The 22,455-nt window shown below is 44.0% G+C and overlaps 1 protein-coding gene across 2 annotated transcripts in view; it reads left to right on the forward strand.

The window, feature by feature from the left end:
• The window catches only part of SPAG16 (sperm associated antigen 16), a 425,449-nt gene that overhangs the window by 300,674 nt on the left and 102,320 nt on the right, over window positions 1–22,455 (forward strand). For both annotated transcript variants that reach the window (XM_071562395.1, XM_071562396.1), the window contains one exon: window positions 7,893–8,019. In XM_071562395.1, the coding sequence (XP_071418496.1) occupies window positions 7,893–8,019 (127 nt within the window). The remainder of the gene's footprint in view (window positions 1–7,892; window positions 8,020–22,455) is intronic.

Below are 22,455 nucleotides of genomic sequence, written 5' to 3' on the forward strand. Positions count from 1 at the left end.
CCCGGAGCATACACAGTCAGTACCCTCCCAAAACCTGCAGGTTGAACCGTTATATCGAGGGATTACAATGATTAGTCATCACAACATCAGTCACTGTTTTACAGCAACTATGGCCACATCTTCAGGCAAGTTGTGCCAGTTCTACACAGTACAAAATCAGGAGCTGTTCATTGACAACTGCTGATAAAGTTGGAGGATTCTTCTGCAGTGAAGCTCTGAGATGATTCTTTCTGCGTGAATATCTTGGATTCTCCTCACCCCCAGAAAAGTTGGTGCCTCACCAGTTCATTTCTGTTCAAAGCTGTAAAAAGTGTCCCAGGAATGAGGACCAGATCCCACTTGCTCAAGCTCTGGGTGTTCAGATGCTTTGAAACTTAAATGGTTCTTTGTAACTTTGATTGCAGTGCAGAAGTTGAAACTATAAAAAGACAAATCTCAGACAAAAGCAGATGGGAAAACACTGGCACTGCCTGTTAATAACCCTTAATCACCCCTTTCCCCCCACTCTTGATGAAAATAGTTATTAAAAACAGACCACTGCACTTTCAAAGTGGCAGTCAGTGGAGCTCTGTATTTTTGCCAGGCTAAGAAATTCCATGTCTTTCTAAGAAGATGCTATTTTCATTTGAATCTGGGATGATTTAAGCATGATATTTCAGAAATGGGTGGTGATTGATTAGTCATTAGTCTAATAATGGACTGCATCTGCATTTTTCCTCCATCTTTATCTTATTTTACATAATTCATTTAGCTTAATTGGACATTAAAATCTTTTCCCCTATGAGCACCACAGCAGATTCCCCTGCCTCTCCTTGGATTCTCTTGGGATCCCTCTGCCCATGTTCAGTGCTGCTCAGAAAGCCCAATTCCACCCCGCAGGACAGGGTGGCACAGGGATGGGGCTCTGTCTGCCTTGCCTGTGTGCCCCTGGTATTTTTTCTGAGTGTGTTTAGGTTTTGCATTACAACAAGGCCTGAGGTAGTAACTCTTACCAGGTTTCTGATGTGCCTCAGGCTGTAAATGTGGGAGGTAATGACTCCTCTTAAAAGTATTCCCTATAACGCATATAAAATGGAGCTACTGTTAAGAAATTCAGATTATTGGAGTCTCTCGGTCTGAGGCAGCTGAAGCCATTCCTCATGTGGCCACTTTGCCTATTGGCACTTAAGGACAAGGAGTTTCCAGCAGCTTTGTGTACACAGAACAAACTCCTTTTACTGGGAACAAGGCTGGTGAGATCAGTAACCAGCTCATCAGCCAGAGGTCAACCAGGTTCCCAACAGTAATGGAAAGAGGAAAAAATGACCAAGCTTCTTTCTAGCTGGCAAGGGGCTTGAATCTGGGGGTTGATAAAATGTCAGTGTAGTCATTGTAAGGGTCCCTTAAAATACACTTCATTTGGCTGCATCTGGTTTGAAAACAAAGGACTTGCAAATCACAACTTGTCATAGTGAAAATCAGTTGCTGTTCACTCATTATTTTGCCTTTTTAAAAATATTTGCAAAAGGTGATGAAACAACTACTGACCTGCCTTCAGAAATAAACTTTGAAGAGGAGACTCCTGGGACGAGTTTACTGCAGTCTAAATTAGATAAAGCAAATTGATGTGGTTCATGTATTATTGATCTTTCAGCAATAAATCCAGAGGGGTGTTTATAGGCAAGAGACATAATTATTCAGATTTTTATCCTTCTTACTGGTGTGAAACAGCAATTTGCAGGGAATATATACCTCAGGCATACCTGGTGATTAATTCCACTGTTAATAATTATTAATATTCAGAAGAAAAAATGTGTCCTAGAAAAAGGGAAGAAGGAAATGGATTTTTAAAACTTCCTGGAAATGATATAAATCTGTTAATTCCTGATGTTACAACTATTTGTTTTGTTTGCAAGTGCCAGTTAAGATTGGGATTGTGATGCATATGGAGCTGAGCATGCCCATTTTAATGGGAGATCTTCTGGAATATAGAGATGTTGATTAAGCTGGCAGGAAGGTAGAGTGGATGGTGGAACTGTGAAGGCAATTAAAGGACTTGCAAAGTCCTTTAAGTAGAGCCTGGAACAGAGCCAGCCTTTGAATGCAAACTAATTGAATCCTTGTATAAATTCTTTAATTACTTCAGCGTGCACACACAAAACAGTACCAGCTTGATTCTGCAGACTACACAGCAAGTCTTACCAGTTCTACAGAGTCATTCTACATGCTCTTTGATTAGAGGAGGTAATGGAGCCAGGCTGTGGCTGCTGCAGCAGCAAGTGGAGTGTAAATGGAAATCAGTACAATGGGAATCTGCTTCTCCACATCTTCTCCTTGGAGCTCATTGTCTCCTCCTTGTACATGTAGGAAATCACTCAAGCCCTTATGGTCCACCCTGCTGTTCAGTAAAATATGGCATCAAAAAGACGTCCTGGAAAAGACTTTAGTGTGGCAAGGAATAAGAAGAAAACCATGAGCAGGGCAGAGAGGTCTTCCATGAATAACTAAAATAACTAACAGGGTTGAAAAAGCCAAAAGCTCATTGAAGAATTCAAAGGGATTCCACCTTAAAGCTTTTGAAAATGGCCCATGGCCAGATGGAAATGAGTTCGTTTCACAAATGACTTATTGTCCTGAGTTTAGCCCGGCTTTTTCCCTCCAAACCCGGACTGCCTGGACTGGGGAAAAAAAGCTGAAAAGACAGCAAGGACTCAAACGAAATTGGACTGAATGAATAAATATATATATATATATTCTAACATTTATTACTACACACGTAATTGTACCCACCCAGGGGTCCCCAGGGAAGAGGGGAGAATGGGGAAAGGGGGATGGGAATGAGAAGGAACAAAACCAAACACACAACAAACGGAATACAATCAAAGCTTTGAAAACAAACTGGCAAGGATATGGTCTTACCACCCCAAGGGTCTGAACCAAGCGAAACAAAAGATCTCTGTCTAGGCTGTCTTCTGCTTCCCTGTGCCTCCTTCGAAAGCAGCAAACCTAAAACTAAACTCTTCCCTCCTGTTACGTGGAAAACACATGTGGAATACCTACATAACGCCCACTTCCCTAGTTACAGCTGGTTACTGAGGAAGCCTGGATCAAACCCATCACACTTATCCTTTCCTTCTTTGAGTAGCTTGTAGCTCCAAATAATCTGTCATCTTGGTTACATTCCTGGCTTATTTCTTCCCATTGAAAAGTTGTTATCCCACATCTCCAGCTCACTTGATTGAGATACAGTAAGGAATAGAGCTGGCATCAAGCAAAGGAGTGGTGAAGTGTAATACCCAGCTCAGTAACAAAATCACTGTGGGGTGTGTTCAGTGTCGCTGCTGCCTCCGGAGCAGCAATAATTAATGCATTTAGTAATAAGGCTGTGGTCAGAGGATGCTGAGGCTCATCAAATATCTGTTTGCACATATTGAGATGTTGCCATCAGAAACCTGTTTCCTTATTTCAGTTTGCAGATGAGATGTGCTGTCTTTTCACAGAAATCAGGCGGAATTCACCACTGGGTGTTACATCCTCCACAGTTTGTTTTTAGCAGGTGTCCTGGAGGAAATTGTTAAAAAGCCTGCAGACTTTTGACAGCAAGAGCTGGTTGATCTGCCAGGAAGATAGGACCATCTCTAGCTTGTTTACACAGTACCTGTCCCAGTGGGATGGTGCTTCCAGACCAGGTTTCTCCAGCACGGAACCCGCAAGGGTTCAAACAGAACCCGCAAGGGTCGGGGCTTAGATAACCAGTTAGGGTGGTTCAGTGTATGTGGCACCTACAAATGATTGGATTGTGTAAATTCCTGTGAGAGGGGAGGTTTGTTTACCTTAGGGATCTGTAGTAAAGTAAATATGGCAGAGAATAGGAGGGCAAGACTGAAAAAGAGCGGGGTGTGGGTCCTCTCTTGTGATGTGCCAGCTACTGTAGCAAAATTAATGAAGAGAAGGAAGGACCTGTAATAAAAGTAAATCAGATGGTTTTCCTCATAATTATGCCACTAGTAACAATCCCCCAGTTGGGGCCAGTGAGAAGGTCAGAGTCAGCTCTGCAGCTGCAGTCACTTTGGGACAGGGATTGTCTCTGATCAATGTTTGCATAATATCTGTTCAGTGGAGCATTCTCGGGGCTGCTGTGATCTATGAGCTGCTGCTACTTAGAGAGAAATGTCCTATTGAAAATCTATGGGCACAGCTGTTGATGACAAAAGGAGGAGTCACAGAGCACCCACTGGGGTGTCCTCTGTAACTACCCTGAGTGGATTATGTGCAATCTTAACCCAGGTGGGCTGTCATTGATCTGGGTCAAAATTGCTGAGCTGCCAAAGCTGCAGTTAAGCAGCACTTATTGAACTGAAGTGCACTGGACACATACAAAACAACTTTGAAGACAGACATATTCTAAAACAGGCCAAACCAAAACCATACTCCACCCCACACAAAGGTGTTTGTTAAAATGCCTCTTTATGGATAGGAACAAATCAGGAGTAAAATGCAAGAACATATCAAAGTCACGTTAGAGGATATGAAATAATAGGTATAAGGGATACTAATGATTTCCTAAGTGGGCTGGTGATAGAGATGGACATAATCTTGCAGAAGAAAGTGAAAAGAGAGATGATGGTGGAGAGCTGGTCCAGAAACCACATACTTACTCTGGGGAATGGAGGGATCTTTCTATATGTACTCCCAGTTCCTCTTCCCTTTACTGGCAGCATAGGCAATGACCTAAGGAAAGGAGACATCCCACTGACTCGTGCATGTCCCACACTCCCACTTTGGAATCCCTCCTGTGTGCCAGCATCTTTAACCTCTCTGACAGTCAGATAATTCCAAACCTGGTGATCAGGTTTACAGGAGTGGCTTTATAAACAATGGGTACATGTATAGTTAATCCAGACTCCATGCTATCTGGAAAGGGTGAGGAAGAGAGAAGGAAGAGCTTCAGCTGTTCAGCCCAGAAAACAGTATCCAAGGGGAATGTGAAGGACACACTAATTGAAGTGCATCTGGGACAGGGAAGATGAGAGGAGTTTTTCTGCAAAACCCACTTATATTTAAGATATAAATTGCATGTGAACAAGCACTTTTCTACCCATTTTATATTTGTGGCCTGAAAGCTTTATAAATGCAAGGACAGGCAGGTTCTAGATCAGTGACACAAGGTGGATGAAGGAACTGCTCCTAACTTGGAATTTAGTACTTTTATCACATCAAAGGAATGAAAATGTTGCTGGTAAGAGTAAGAGACTGGATCATGTATGGAAGGATTGCTTGCAAGAGGAAGGGGCTATATTTGACAGCTCTTCCAGCACATGATGATGCTTTTTTTCCTGCCCTCTCCTTAAAAGTTTGCTTTCTTGTGATCCAGTTCAAGCCATGTAACAGTTTGCAATGTACATACTGTGTTTTGGGAGGTTTTGTTCTTTGTTTCCCAAAGGGAATGCTTGACCTCATTGTCTGTTTAGGCTGAACTTCACAGAAGGAGCCAGATGAGCGAAGGAGAGTTGGGTGGGTGCAGCTGGTGGGAGAGTCAAACAGAGCCATAGTGCTCAGCACAGTGTTGGGGTATATTGTGGTTACTGAGGGTTTTTTTGCAAGACAGCCAGTGCTGAGAGGACACACCTTGCAGGCTGCTGAGTTCTCCATGCAATGATTACTTTGTTTGTTGGTGTTAACTCTGTATTAGTCCCTAACAAGCCAGAATGGAGTTTTGACATTTAGATCTCCTCCAAATGAACCTAAAGATTTCATTATGCTTACACCAGGACAGTGATTTGCAAGCCGTTACTTTCTACTTGAGAAGTCAATGGATATTTTAAGATCTTAAACCCTCTATTTGCTAGAAAACTCCACACATTTCTTGCAGGTATTATTTATGTGAAAGCTGTAAAAAATAACCAAATTAAAGGGGAAAAAATCATGAATGCAGTAACTGCATCATGTTTCACCTGATTCTCAGTTCCATACTGTTGTGATTCTCCTTCCAAACAATATCCTTTAATCTAATCTTGCACTTGGAAGATTAGAATAAATTGGAAGAGACATTGACTTTGATAACTGTGAGTGCACACCAGCCGAGCTGCTTTGGGGATGTTGAATCTTTATTTAAGAGTTTAGGATGAAAAGTAAATGTTTCTACTTGGGTAGCTGGAGGTTCTTTCTGTTATGGTAGTAGAAATTAGCTAAACAAAGTCATGTTTGGGCATCCTTTAGCCTGCCTTCTTTGATTTTTGCATTTGTTCATAGGCTGCATATTCAAAATACTTCTTTAAGGCTTTTTGTTTGTTTCTTTTTTGTCTTAATTAATCTTGAACAGAAGCATGGGGGATGTGGTCCTGCTGTCTTTCTTTGCATGGTCCCTGAGTGCTTCTGGCTCACTGGAATGAGTTTCCCTCAGCATGGCTATGGAATGTCCAGCAAAGGAGGAGTGTCTGTCCTGCCCCATGTTGTGCTTCACATGGAGAACAGGAACACATAGCTTTAGAAGCAGGGCTAAAGGGCCATTCCTGTGGGAAAAAAAAGAATCACAAGGCATATTCTCAGGGACACTGGTATCAGAGTTCAAGATGATCTCTTTTCTCTTTTTTTCTTATGGTTTCTCCTGAACTGGTCTCTTTACAAGTCATATTGTATTATTGCTACTCCAGTCAACGGAGCTGAAAAGAGGCTGTGATAACCTCACACATAATAACTTGCATTTATTTAAATACTTACAGTTGATGTGTGTGGCATCAGTGGTGTCCAGCCTTGGCCATGGGCTTTCTTCTTGGCAGAAGTACAAAAGCAACACCTCGATTTTCTTTCCATCCTTGCCAGGGGGATACCATTGCTTGCTGTGACTCCTCCTTTGTTTCCATCCTTGCAGGGGGATACCATTGCTTGCTGTGACTCCTGCTTTGTTTCCATCCTTGCAGGGGGATACCATTGCTTCCTGTGACTCCTGCTTTGTTTCCATCCTTGCAGGGGGATACCATTGCTTCCTGTGACTCCTGCTTTGTTTCCATCCTTGCAGGGGGATACCATTGCTTCCTGTGACTCCTGCTTTGTTTCCATCCTTGCCAGGGGGATACCATTGCTTCCTGTGACTCCTGCTTTGTTTCCATCCTTGCCAGGGGGATACCATTGCTTGCTCTGACTCCTGCTTTGTTTCCATCCTTGCAGGGGGATACCATTGCTTCCTGTGACTCCTCCTTTGTTTCCATCCTTGCCAGGGGGATACCATTGCTTCCTGTGACTCCTCCTTTGTTTCCATCCTTGCCAGGGGGATACCATTGCTTCCTGTGACTCCTCCTTTGTTTCCATCCTTGCCAGGGGGATACCATTGCTTCCTGTGACTCCTCCTTTGTTTCCATCCTTGCCAGGGGGATACCATTGCCTCCTGTCACTCCTGCTTTGTTTCCATCCTTGCCAGGGGGATACCATTGCTTGCTGTGACTCCTACTTTGTTTCCATCCTTGCTGGGGGATACCATTGCTTCCTGTCACTCCTCCTTTGTTTCCATCCTTGCCAGGGGGATACCATTGCTTGCTGTGACTCCTGCTTTGTTTCCATCCTTGCCAGGGGGATACCATTGCTTGCTGTGACTCCTCCTTTGTTTCCATCCTTGCCAGGGGGATACCATTGCCTCCTGTGACTCCTGCTTTGTTTCCATCCTTGCCAGGGGGATACCATTGCCTCCTGTCACTCCTGCTTTGTTTCCATCCTTGCCAGGGGGATACCATTGCTTGCTGTGACTCCTCCTTTGTTTCCATCCTTGCTGGGGGATACCATTGCTTGCTGTCACTCCTGCTTTGTTTCCATCCTTGCAGGGGGATACCATTGCTTGCTGTGACTCCTCCTTTGTTTCCATCCTTGCCAGGGGGATACCATTGCTTCCTGTGACTCCTGCTTTGTTTCCATCCTTGCAGGGGGATACCATTGCTTCCTGTGACTCCTCGGGTGTGCTGAAGCTCTGGGACATTCGGAAGCTGCTCCCTGTTCTATCCATCGATGCGGGCCCACATCCTGCCAACCAGGTCGCCTTCGATCCCTCTGGTAGGATTCTAAACCAACCTTTCCTGTGTCAGACAGGGCTGATTCTGAAATCTCTGTCCTCTCTGGTTCTGAAGCCACATAGCATGTGTGAAGCACTGTGGATAGGTTAATTTTAAGGAATACTTGCCTGGCTGTGGCAATTCTCAATACACTGTTTTCTGTGGACTAAACTACCAAATGCTTCATTTATATAAGATGAAAAATGTGCAATAAAAAGAGAGTAAAATTAATTACAAAAATATCACATAAAATACAGAACTGATCAATGAGGGTAAAGAGCTTAGCAAGATTCCCTGTGTTCTAGTAATGTTTATTGCCCATTACTGTTTGTTCTTGTATTTGCTAATTCTGTGGTTGCATTTCATAACCAATCTTCCTAAGTCCTCTAAGAACTGCCACAGAACTTCATCGTGCTGACAGGAATGCTTACTGGGCACAAAGAATTGAATTAACCAGTTATTTTTCATCATCAACTCTGTATTACCATGTCAGCAATATTGTGAATGAACATGAATTTTCATTTGAAGAGGGGCTGTTCTAAAAACATTTTTGTTTTAAAACCAGTATTAATCTTCAGTTCCAAAGCACAGAATTAGATCCTACCTTAGGAAATTATTTTACTCAAAGGTAGCACAACATGATATGATAAACTATAATAATATATAATGTGATATATTTAGGGATATTTTAAAAGTATACATTTGCATTATGTATTCATAAAATACAAAGCTTTGATAGCATATGAGAGATAATTAAGGAATCATTAAAGAAAAATAATAGTATGGTATTTTGTCATAATGACCCACCTACTATGGAATACATGATATCAATATATTGAGTCACTTGGCAGAAAACTTTGCCATCAAATTCCAGATTATTTGTGTAGTGATTTCACAGATCTCTCTGCTGTATATATATGGTATTTTCCTTTCCAAGGGAGGAAAATGCATTGACATTTCAACTGTTCATTTTTGGACAGTTTCCCAAAGACAAGTTTGACCACTATTGTATTTATGTGTGTAATTTGGAATAAGAGCTCATTTTTTGTTCAGGAAGATGTGAAGAAGTTTTACATTTTAGTTTCTGGAATATAATGTTGGCTCCTTCACAAAGGAACCACATCCCAGAAAAATGCAGTTGCAGGTGGGAACTTTCCAGCAGAAGGTTATCAGGTAACCTTCCAGTAGAAGGTTCTCAGTAATCTGAATGGGCACATTTTTCCATCAGTTGGATAAAATGCAAAATTTTCTCTGCAGGAGTACCCACACAGCAGAGATACCAGATTGGGGTGGGTGATGACAGAGAGGCAGAATGCAACAGGATGCAATCCCACCTATAAAGATGGAAAAGACCTGGCTAAGACTCTCTCCATGCCTGCTGTAAGAGGCAGCACCTAAGCAGGGACAGAGGGTGAGCAGCCCAGACCACAGGTTGCTTTTTCTGGGTAATACCAGAGTTGCCAAGCCAGGTAAACCAGAGAGTGATCCTAAAATGGCTCTTGGTACATCAGTTAGAGGTTGAATGATGCTTGTCTGCAACAGCAGAGTGCTGAGTGAAACAATCCAGCAGGTGCCTGCAGGCTTTGTCTAAACTGTTACTCATAGGTTTGGTCCATCTAAACTATTCTGCCACTCAGAGTAGAGTTAACTAAAACATTTATTAAAGTAAGTCAAACAGCCAGAATGCTCCAGAAATAAAAGGTGATAGGAGAATACATCTTGTGTTTAACTGCCTGGGAATGGGACATCTGCCTCATTTGGGACCTCTGTGGAGCAGCTTGGGTGGCTTTTCCTTGTCAAAGCATGGCTGAATTTGCAACTGTTACACCACCCAGTGTAAAATACTTGACTGCATTAATAGTCATAGACACAAATTGTTCAGCATCTTACAGGTGGATTTAATTACTAGCTTAGAGAGCCATGGTTGAGCAGGTTTTTCCTTCTCCTCCATAAATATTTAAAGTAGGACTAATAATGATAGAAGGGGTTTATGGAAAGTTGGGTAATATCAGCAAATGAGATTGAGGTCAGAGATAGTAAGGCCCGAACTAATGGAAGAATTTTGTTTGGTTTTCCTTTGTATTGTTTTCAAGTAATTATCTTTGCAAATGTAGTGTAGACAAGCATATCTTACCCTTTGTTTTTAAGTGGTATTATCTTTGTCAGTGTGACGTGCTCTGGGTGGGATGTGCCTCCCAAAGGGCTGCTACTGAGGAGGAGTTTGGAAGTTACTGGGGTTCTTCTGGTGGCATCACTGGGGATGGTCCTTGCTAACTCCAGGGATCCCAATGCTATTCATGGCATAAATGCCTGGCCATCATGCCCTTTTCTAAGTCAGCTCACACTCAGAACTGAAATGAGTTAGTGAAAAAAAGTTGTGTGTAAATCTTTCTGCCTCAGCCTCTGCCTTGGCTTTCCTTCAGCTCAGCTTTGAGGTGGACTTTTCCATAGGGCATACTTGGGAATGAGGAGAAATTAACTACATGATTAATTATCATTGCACTTCCTGTGGATTTTTTGCTTTGCCCCAGTTTTTCTGAAACAAGCTCGTGGTTTTCAGTGAGAGGTGGTGATGGAGCTGCCTGGGACACAGCCCACTGAGGGGATGCTCTTCACTATTGTGCTTAATATTAGTAATTACTCTGATATTATTTACAAAGAACATCCTTTGAATTCTGTGTGCTGTAAATGGTCTCAGAGAGAGCACTAACTGTTCCTGTGCAAGATGGACCTCAATGTAGCTAATTATTAAACTGAGTTCACTTTCATTTTTTCATCTGCAAGCTAACCAGTATCTCCATGTGCATATCTTCTCATGTAGCATTCATGAATCCTTCAAACACCATCTTGTCATCACCTTTTGTGTTTCCAGTTCCTGCTTTGAAAATGTAAATATGATTAATCACAACACAGCATTGCATATGTAAAAGAAGCTGAGAAGATTCCAGTTTATATGCTGTGATATATTTATTTATTATCATTGCACATCAAGACAAACCAAACAAACCAACCCCACTTCACAGCAACAATCCAAAATCATGGGAGTTGCAATAAGGCCAAGGAAAAGCAAATAATATTTGGCAAGCTTTGCTGCTTTATTTGAAGATCCAGAGGTATAAATTAACCTGCTTCCATCCAGGCTGGGCCGTGTTGCTCTCAGCACAAATAAACAGCCTTAGCATTCCTCTGGCCATCTCAAAGGGCTATAGGGAACTATTTTATTCTGAGGAAGAGGATAGTAAAAGAAAATTAAAATTTATAAATGAATGTGCAAGGTGAGAAATGACAGGATCAAGATTATCTTGTGATAGAAGTGGTTTATTTTAGGAGACAGGAATTCTGGGGGTGCACGAGACACAATGGCAGGGAACAGATGGTACCACTGCCAACCATGGTGGGGTCAGGGCACCTGCTCAAGGTTGCTGTCTAAAAGCAAGCTTAATTTGCTTAATTACACATCACCTGACATCACACAGGGCCCTTTCCACAAGACAGCCATCAGTCCAATGGGTGGCAACTGTTTGCTGTTCCTCTGGAGTTGTTTTTGGTGTTAAATAGTGGTCCAAAGAATTCGTTTCTCCTTATTGCCCACCCTTTTCTGAGTATAGAGTTATTGACAGGATTTTCTGGGCTGCTGCTGCTGAAGCATTTCCAATATCTGCACTTAACATTATATGGGCTATTACTGGTAATATCAAAGCTACAAGTGATCCACACAGACCTCGTGAGGCACGGAGATTAAACCTCAGATGGTGAGAATTCCTGCTGATACTGAGTCCGCAGGTGAAGTCCCAAAATTACAGTTTTCACATTCCTTATCTGGTAACGATTTGTGTGCTCAGAACAGAACTTGCAGACAGTCTTTGCAAATTGATCTTTCAGTGCCCACTCAATTTTCTCTTGTTTGTCCTCAATTTTGGTTGGGATATTGCCTGCAAAAACAAGCTGGTGTTGAGGTGACAGAGCCAGATGTGCCTCTTCTCCTTCCTTCCTTCCTTGCTATTTTTGGTTAATGGATACCATTTCAGTGGCACTGAGGAGATAAAGCTTCGTCTTGGTAGGGTGGGGAGCTTTCTAGGATGGAAGAAGCTTTCCTTTGCTTCTGTAGAGTGGGTTTTGGAATTGGTGGCTGAATTGGCAGGAGATGCACCTGCACCTTTCGGATCTCAGAGGGTGACTGTGTCCAGACTTGAGCAGGACAAGACCTTTGCTCTTTATCCCAGTTGTTTTGCAGTTTCTGAAGCTTGCTTTTTGTATTTGTCTCCCTCTTGATTACAGATAAATTCAGGCATGAAGGGAGAAAAATCCTCTAGTAGAGAATTTACCAGTAATCTTTTTAGAGGCATCTGATTTTGCCCATATAGAGCAATTATGTGCTGACATTATTGTGTGTTTTTCCTTGTGACCCCCATTTCTGACTAAAAAGCTTTTTTCATTACAACACTTTATTGCTCTGTGTTCTTTAATCTCCAAGGCAGATTACTTGATAACATCAATTGATTCCTTAGGGTGCTTTTCCCCTTGTGGTTCAGTGCCTGAGTCCCTGCCTCAATCCTGACTATGTATGTGCTGTCACAGTCTCGACTTGGGTAATTTTCACTTGATTGAAGTTATTGCCAATTAACACAAACTTCTGATGGCTGATTTTGGGTATTGAGAAAAAAGAAAACATGAAGAATTAAACAACTATTTAAGTAAATGCTTTCCCCCTCCTTTCCTAGTCTCAGCATAAGCCAAACCTCTCTCCTTCCCCCTTCCTGCTATCTGGTAGCCCTGTGTTTGCTGCAGCTGCACCCCATCCTCCCAGTTCCTTTGGTGCAGCAGTGGGTGGTGGGGCAGGCTGTGGCTTCTGCCTGACACTGCTCCCTGCTGGTACTGCTCCTCCCTCACTGCCCCAGGCTGGCACTGCTTCACTGAGGGTCTGTCTTGGTTTGAGATAAGCAACTGCCAACCCCCCCAAGCACAGAGAGAGAAGCCTCCCTCCTAACACCAGGGAAAGGGAGGAAAAGAGAGGGGAAAGAAAAAAAACACTTCAAACCACGTTTATACTAAAACTACATATATTTTCACAGAAAGAAAGAGACAATTAGAAGAGAGTACAAATATACACTCACACAAGTCTGCAACAAGTTCCCCACCTCAACTTCTTAACGAACACACAAATTCTACTGTCCTAACTACACATTACTTAAGAAAATACTTATTCCCCAGGGAGACAAACTCAAGCAGAAGGAGAGACCCAGAATGGCACATTTTACTTTCCTGAGATACCCTGTGAGCCAGTGGTGGGCCTGGTCCTCTCCATCCCCCCTGGGACAGCATCATGCATCCTCCCAAGAGGAGGGCTGAGAATCAACTGCCTTAACCACTCCCACACTGGTTCCTACTTCCCTGGAGATGATGCCATAATGTGGTATGGAATACAAAATTACTGGCTAGAAGAGGTCAGCTGTTAGCTCAGCCCAGCTCAAGTCAGCTGACAGCTTCGGCCTAGTCCAAAATTCAGAGCCCGAATCTAGGCCCACCTGGGTGAACCCATAACAGGGTCACCCACGGGCCACCAGGGTGTATCCGTGCATGACTTATGTCCCCCTTGCTGGGGCACATGTGTAGATTAATTGGGGGTTATGTGTAAATTAATTGGGTGTCAATGCATGAGGTGATGGGGCATTCATGCATAAAGGAATTGGGAGCTCATGTATGAACTAACTCAGTGCATTCTCTGGGCACTCATGGAGCTGTGGCAAACTCTGCAACCTGATACTCAATGTGCAAAGAGGACTTTGCATAGTGTGTGTGTGGCTCGGCTTCGCGAACGCAGATTTGGGCAGGGCTGTCCCCACGTGCCCTTCCAGCCTGCGCAGTGGATTTCAGGTGAGGCTCAGCGTGCGCAGAACTGGCCCCACCGTTTCAGTCCTGAGGTTCATCTGCCGAGTGAGCTTGGACGGTGCCAGTGAAGTCCTCAGGACTTTGCATAGAGATAGATTGAAATAGGTATAATAGGTAAAATTCTTTGGATTTGTCCTGGCCCTTGCTTTTTTATACAGAGCTCAAACAACTGCCAGTTCTGATTATTAGTTGGTTTGAACTTGCTACAACAGTGCTGTAAGTCCTCCTAACTGACAGCAAGGTGGTCCAGCCACGGGTGTGTTTGGAACACATCTTTCCAATTCCTTTGAAACATTTGCTCTTCATATAGAGAATTGAGACTTATTTTGCTGCCTGCTTTGGTTCTCATTGTCTTGGTTTGAGATAAGCAACTGCCAACCCCCCCAAGCACAGAAAGAAAAGCCTCCCTCCTAACACCAGGGAAAGGGAGGAAAAGAGAGGGGAAAGAAAAAAACCACTTCAAACTGCATTTATACTAAATCTACATATATTTTTCACAGAAAGAAAGAGACAATTAGAAGAGAGTACAAATATTCACTCACACAAATCTGCAACAACAAGTTCCCCACCTCAACTTCTTAACGAACACACAAATTCTACTGTCCTAACTACACATTACTTAAGAAGAAGCTTATTCCCCAGGGAGACAAACCCAAGCAGAAAGGAGAGACCCAGAACAACACATTTTACTTTCCTGAGGTACCCTGTGAGCCAGTGGTGGGCCTGGTCCTCTCCATCCCCCCTGGGACAGCATCGTGCGTCCTCCCAAGAGGAGGCTGAGAAGCGACTGCCTTAACCACTCCCACACTGGTTCCTACTTCCCTGGAGATGATGCCATAATGTGGTATGGAATACAAAGTTACTGGCTAGAAGAGGTCAGCTGTTAGCTCAGCCCAGCTCAAGTCAGCTGACAGTTTCGGCCTAGTCCAGACTTCAGAGCCCAAATCTAGGCCCACCTAGGTGGACCCATAACACTCATTCAGGCTTTTCTCAAGCCTATTGATAAAGCATAAGCCACAGTCTTGTACATCATTTGTTTGTCCCCTTTCTCCCCTCAGGAATTAATGTTTGTCCCATCAGAACCCTTTGATTTGCTATGGGTTCGGCACTCCGAGATCTTTGTGTTTTCACTGCATCTTTACACACCTTTTCTATACAAACTAAGGATTCACATGGTCTCTTTTAAACATAATTGATCCACATTCTCCCAGATTTTGCTTAATGAGCACAAATGCAGTCACCTGCATATTTTAGTTTACCATTTTTTACTTTGTGATCAGCACTTTTAGTCTATCTTCACTTTCTTCTTGGCTTCAGCTCATCTCCAAGTGCTGTGTCAGTGCTGTGCATGTGAGCTGTGTGTGCCTCCTCTGTCCCCTGCAGAAACTGGCCAAGCAGCAGTCAGGAAAAGAAACTTTTCCTTCCTTCCTTCCTTCCTTCCTTCCTTCCTTCCTTCCTTCCTTCCTTCCTTCCTTCCTTCCTTCCTTCCTTCCTTCCTTCCTTCCTTCCTTCCTTCCTTCCTTCCTTCCTTCCTTCCTTCCTTCCTTCCTTCCTTCCTTCCTTCCTTCCTTCCTTCCTTCCTTCCTTCCTTCCTTCCTTCCTTCCTTCCTTCCTTCCTTCCTTCCTTCCTTCCTTCCTTCCTTCCTTCCTTCCTTCCTTCCTTCCTTCCTTCCTTCCTTCCTTCCTTCCTTCCTTCCTTCCTTCCTTCCTTCCTTCCTTCCTTCCTTCCTTCCTTCCTTCCTTCCCTCCCTCCCTCCTTCCTTCCTTCCCTCCTTCCTTCCTTCCAAAATGGGATAAATACTAAAATCAGGCATTTTGCTTTACTCTGGCAAATTGGAAGCAGTGATGAGTCTCTATTTCTCTTTTGTCTTGATCATCTCTTTCTTTTGTTCTCTTTAATCTAAACTTGAGTATCCCTTTATAAAACTTCTCTTTAAAGTCTGTGATATGTTTGGTCCATATCTGAATGTGCCCCCCTACCTTAAACTGATCTGTGGCAGATGAACTTTCAGGTCCACCATTTGTTGACCGAGATGTTTTTTATACAAGCAAAATATTTTCCAAACAGATACCTCGGGTAGAGAGGATAGTGTTGGGCTTGTTCACCTCACACTGGCAAAAAGGTTTTGTCCTTCGTGTCTCAAGCTGAGATCTCTGCTTTGGCAGAGCTTTGCAATGAGCAAATTCTGTTGCCCCAACTGTGTGCTCTTGGCCACCGCACCACTATTGATGTTTTGTCCCCAGGGAGCCTGCCCAGCCTGCATGTTTGGATCCATTAGCAGACTCCCTGGAGAGATTCCCGAGTGCTCTGAGTTGGTTGACACAACCCATGGCCTGTTTTCCAGTCCTGATCAGGCTGCTTAGCCTGGAAGTGATTCGACAACACATCCCTGACAGCCCTTCTCTGAGGAGCCCTCACAGCACCTGCTGACCATCCTTAATTACTCCTATGGTCAGCATGGGAGTAAAAGGATGTGCTGGAAGTCTGCATTACTGAACCATCATTCCGTATCTCCTAATTCTCACTCCTTCCCTCACTGCTGCTCTATGTCATTTTTTCTCATTCTCAACATTCGTTTTCCTGATCGTAAAAATTCTACAGTTTGGAGGCAGTGGGTAGATTGGAACTTACACAAATATGAGCTGATTGACAGATCATTTTGTCTCCTTGTTTCGTGGGGGTATGAATCTATCACTCCCATTATTTCTGACTGTTGCAGTTTGCCAAAGGGAAAAAGCTGGCAATGAATTTTCCCCCTTTGTTGATCAGAAGAGTTGTGCTGTGCAGTATTTCTGTTGTGTCATGACCATTTTTCAATACAAGCAAATGGCACAATATTTAAATATACTAAAAGGAAAAGAGATGGGATTCTTAAAATATATGACTTTATATTCAGTACACACATAATTTAAAATGTATGAAACATTTGTCCTTTGGAAAGGAAAGGGAGGTGGCTTGGAACCCCCTTCTTTTGTATTTTTTGACCTAGTTGCAGATGGTTTTGTCTCTGGCTGTGTTTGCTGAGCTAATGAGGGTGGGGACTGTGTACCACTGCAGGCAATAGCTTTGAGCGCCGAGCACTTTGAAGAGATTAGCCCCATTGATATTCCCTTCATCTTCGTTAGAGAGGAATGCTGCCTTCCCTGGAGTGCCAGGAGATGGACAGCTATTTAATAGAGCCAGCCTTTTTCAAGTACACACTGTGGGCCTAAATATTCCCATCTCACTTGCCTGCACACCCAGCACAAAAACAGTGTTGTGGAGGCCAGGGTTGTTCTCATTAGTGCAATATATTGACCTGTTACAGGGTTTTTTTGAGCACCCCAGGTTGATTGGATTATTATCTGACTGGTTAAATGTTATTCTTCAAGGAGAAGCAACAGTTTCAGCTGTTCAGGCAGTCAGCCAAAACATGGTGATGAGCAAATTGTTTGTTCCAAGAGTAAATTAAGGGAATGTCCACATGATTTTTGCCATCCTTGTATTAAACTAACAGAAACTGAAAATGGGAGCGTTATACATCTCAAGTGGGGCAGAACTGATCAAAATTTTGATTCTCCAGCAGCTATCCACAAACTGAATTAAAATGGTTTGCAAGAAGTTTGGCTTTTCCTCTAATTTGATTTTGACTAGGCACAAGTCATAAAAAGGTGATGCATTCAACATCTCCTCTCTAGCATGTGCTGCTTTGTAACTTCACCAGGTCCATGGCTTCTATTCTGTAGTTATTGTTTACATTAATTCCAAGTCAGAGTGCAGCAATTAGCAAATTCCCTCTTTGAATGTATTTGCAGTGACAAAATGAGAACTCCTTTCTTTCACTCAGACTGCACAGCTCCATCCCAAGCCTGGCTTAGATGCAAGAGCTTCATCTCCTGATTAACTTACTCCTGCAGACAGTCAGAGAGTGAGGACCTCTGAAGGTCATCACAGCCTTTCTTCCATGAAAAGTTCCTCTTAAATACTGACAGCTCTCCAGGTCCTGTGTTTTGAGTACAGCATCTGTATTGTATGTAAAGAATGGATCGATAGTGCATTCATCGTTCATATCCTGCAATAACAGAAAGGGATTTTTGAACTAAGGCATTATATTGATTTAGTATTTATGTGTACTTTCTGTGAGTTAAACATGTGAGATGGAATGGCTGTGGCACCTCTGCCGAGGGCTGGGTAGGTCAGGGAATGAGCAAGGGACAGCAATTTGCATCCTCAACGCTGTTGACATGGAATGTGTGTCCATCAGTAATCAAGAGTAATTAGGTAGCTCACGGCTTTGTGGAAGGATCCAGGCTCGAGCTGGGAGTGTAGAAAATATGCAGATTGGGTGGGTTTGTGGAAGGGAAGCAAATACTTAGAGAGGAGACAGAGTCCCTGGGACTGGATGCTTTGCAGTGACTGCCTAAGTGACTCCAGTGTGTTGAGTCAAACTTAAGGATAATTTACATAATTAGGTCTGTTTACCCACTGCACTTTTGCTTTTCAAGAAGGAAAGTTCATATTTTGAGTCAAAACTTGAAAATGAAATGTCACACAGTTTCATATTAAAAAAAAAATCTTTAAAACTATCCATAACCAGTATTTGGCTTTCCTCTTTTTGGAGGTAAAATATATGTCAGTCTATATTGAATTGGAATAATATATTTACAGTAACTGAAAACTTACACTTTTAGCAAACTTGCTATTTTTCCAGTACTCATTTTTAAAAGTAACTGAAGTCTGAAAGAAAATTATTCACCTCCACATACCTGTATTGTGATTACCAAGAAAGTTTTCATTCCTTGAACAGCAGTTCCACTTGGTAAATGGAATAGATTCATGAGTTGGTTCTTTTTGGAGCTTGGAGAGTGGCACCTCTTTTCATGAGAGAGATCATCTTTAAACTAAAACTATGCTGTCCTTAGCCTTTTTTTATTTTTATTTTATTGACAAATTGTCACGGGAGCTAAAATGCATAATCACCAATAACAAGTGATCCATGGGACTATGCAAAATATATTGATTAACAATATGATCTCCATACAGATGTCCTAGGAGTGCTTGTTATTTTTTATGGTCCAATCTGGGAGTCCTGCTTGCACTTGAAGGGCTGAGGGGAAGGAGGGGAGGGCAGCAAAGTTCAGGGCATCTCCACAGGCCCCCCTGGCAGGACTGGAGTCCTCCCAGTCCCTCCCAGTTCCCCCCACTCCCCTCCCAGTCCGTCCCAGTCCCTCCCAATCCCCTCCCAGTCCCTCCCAATCCCCCCGAATCCCCCCTTAACTCCCTCTCAGTCCCTCCCAGTCCCCCCACTCCCCTCCCAGTCCCTCCCACTTTCCCCCAATACCCTCCCAGTTCCTCCTAGTCCCATTTAAACCCCCCAATCGCCCCTTAACCCCCTCTCAGTCCCCCCCACTCCCCCCATCCCCTCTCAGTCCCCCCCACTCCCCCCATCCCCTCCCAGTCCCCCCCAGTCCCTCCCAATCCCCTCCCAGTCCCATTTAATCCCCCCGAATCCCCCCTTAACCCCCTCCCAGTCCCCCCCAGTCCCCTCCCACTTCCCCCCAATCCCCCCCCAGTCCCCCCCAATCCCCTCCCAGTCCCCCCCAGTCCCTCCCACTCCCCTCCCAGTCCCATTTAATCCCCCCGAATCCCCCCTTAACCCCCTCCCAGTCCCTCCCAGTGACCCCCCGCTCCCCCCCAGCATCTTCCTGACGGCGGCGCTGGGGCTGCCCGAGGCGCTGATCCCAGTTCAGCTGCCCCAGTGCCTCCCAGTATGCACCAGTAACCCTCCCAGTCTCCTCCACTCCCCTCCCAGTCCCTCCCAGTCCCATTTAAACCCCCCGAATCCCCCCTTAACCCCCTCCCAGTCCCTCCCACTTCCCCCCACTCCCCTCCCAGTCCCTCCCAGTCCCTGGCAGTGCCCACGGGAAGGCACCGTGGGGGCTGAGAAGGAAAAATGCTTCCAGCTGCTCCTACCTCGGTGTGTGCCAGCCTCTCTGTGTGGGTACAGAACAAACTCAGTGGCTGAAAATGAATTTAGAGCCTGAGACAAAATCCCCTCTGTCATGAAGGTGTGATTTTAACTTGGTTTTAAGGCTGCTCCACCACTCAGAAAATCCTGATTTAGCTGCCTTTGAGGCATTTAACTTATGCACAGCTATTCCTCAGAGAAAATTGGATGCAATTTTAGGATTAGGTAACTGACCTAGGAGAGAGAGAGTGCAAAACTTGTGTATTCATTTTGTCCAGATGGAGATTCACTAGGAAACCTTCAAACTGCTCATAAATATTGCCTGTCCTTTTGTAAAGGCTCCCACCAGCAAGCCCATGGTCATTTCCTGGGCAGAAAGACACTTTTTGTACTTTTGGGCAACTAAATAAAGTATTTGAATTCCCTTTCTTTTTCTGTGGCAAAATACTATACATGATGATGAATGAGAAAATAAACAAGGAAAGAAATTCTGTAAACAGCCTCCAAAGCCTGACATGGGTATTTGTGCTTGTTTGTTTTGGGTTTTTTGCTCTGGAATGAACTTTCTTTATTTCTTTGCCTGTCTTTCAGCTTGTGAAAATATCTTTTATGTAGAGCTGTTATGTCTCTTAGTATTAGATGCTCTTGGGGAGTAGGGTAAAATCTACTTATTTTTAGTCTTTCTTCTCTAAACTGTGTAAGGTTTTTTTGTCACTTCTAGAATAAAGCCAAAGAGGGTACAGTGGTGATGACAGAGAGTTCTGTAATGTTTGGTCATGTCAAACATCATTCCTCCTTTCACATTTTATATTATAAAAGAATATATGTGTGTGCAGCACCTCAGTGACCTGCCAGTAAACACAGAAGAGCAAAACCAGAGTGTTTCTGGGTCCTGGCAAAGGTCTGTTGTGCAGTGTCTCACCTCTGGCCCTGGGCAGGGAGTGATTCCTGCTGCTCTCCTCCAGTGCCTGTACCGGGGGCTCTCAGAGCTGGGCACTCAGTGCACTTTGATCTTCATGGATCTGTTCAATTTGCCTGATCTTTTGGTTTGAAACTTCTTTATATTTCAAACAGATCCTGTAGCTATGATGAAATACTTCCCTACCTTTGCTTTAAATCTGCAGAGGGATCTGGAGAGACTGGAGAGATGGGCTGATTGCAATGGGATGGAGTTCAACAAGGCCAAGTGCAGGTCCTGCCCTTTGGCCACCCCAACCCCCTGCAGCGCTCCAGGCTGGGCACAGAGTGGCTGGAGAGCAGCCAGGCAGAGGGACCTGGGGGGACTGAGGGACAGGAAGCTCAACAGGAGCCACCAGTGTGCCCAGGTGGCCAAGAAGGCCAATGGGATCCTGTCCTGTATCCAAACTAGCGCGACCAGCAGGCCCAGGGCAGTGACCCTTCCCCTGGACTCTGCCTTGGGGAGGCCACACCTTGAGTGTTGTGTTCAGTTCTGGGCCCCTCAGTTCAGAAAGGATATTGAGGTGCTGGAGCGGGTCCAGAGAAGAGCAACAAGGCTGGTGAAGGGACTGGAGCACAAGTGCTGTGGGGAGAGGCTGAGGGAGCTGGGGGTGTTCAGCCTGGAGAAAAGGAGGCTCAGAGGTGACCTCAGCACTGTCTGGAACTGCCTGAAGGGAAGTTCTGGCCAGGTGGGGGCTGGTCTCTTCTCCCAGGCACTCAGCAATAGGACAAGGGGACACGATGGGCTCAAGCTCTGCCAGGGGAAATTGAAGTTGGAGAGCAGAAAAAACTTGTTTGCAGAGAGAGTGCTCAGGCATTGGAATGGGCTGCCCAGAGAGGGGGTGGATTCCCCATCCCTGGAGGTTTTTCAGCTGAGCTTGGCCGTGGCACTGAGTGCCATGATCTGGTAAAGGGACTGGAGTTGGACCAAGGGTTGGACTCGATGATCTTGGAGGTCTTTTCCAACCCAATCGATTCTATGATTCTATGATTCTATGATTCTATCTCTTAATGATATATTCTGATTCTCATACTGTGGGAATTAGTGAATAATTGTTCCTTGTTCAGCCTCTCCATGCTGGCACATCTTCCCCTGCTCTTTTTATGGTGCTGAATAGTCCATGCCTATTTAATCTCCTGAATGGATAAGCCATTCCTCATCTTTCTTTGTTGGTTGCCCTTCTATAAAGCTTATTTTGGGTAATTCTTTTAGAAACAGAGAAGAGGGACAAGTCCTCAATGATGTATTTAAGATGTGTTTAAATCATGGTTTTTAAGTAAGACCTAATGAGGTTTCCTCATTTTCTTTGGCTTTTTTTCCCCCCCCAGATAACCTGAAATCGTGATATTTTGCCAAGCTGATCTTTTCAAAGAAGTGGCTGTGGGCTCTCTGTCCTGAATGACAGAAGCTAATTTACTGACCATCACTGGAGTTGTGTAATTAAGGATACTTTTGTTCATTGAACCACTTCGTGTTTCTCAGAATTTTGTTTCATCTGCCACTTAATCCAGTAGCATCTTCAGATCCTTCAATGAGTCTGTGAAATGTGGTGTTGTCTTGAAAGACCTGCATGATTTTACAATCAGTGCTCAGCTTCATGTCCTTTTTAAAAAAAATTGTGAATGTGCTGACTAGCACAGGT

Source organism: Pithys albifrons, chromosome 8 (genome assembly GCF_047495875.1).
Source record: "Pithys albifrons albifrons isolate INPA30051 chromosome 8, PitAlb_v1, whole genome shotgun sequence".
Taxonomy (NCBI): domain Eukaryota; kingdom Metazoa; phylum Chordata; class Aves; order Passeriformes; family Thamnophilidae; genus Pithys; species Pithys albifrons.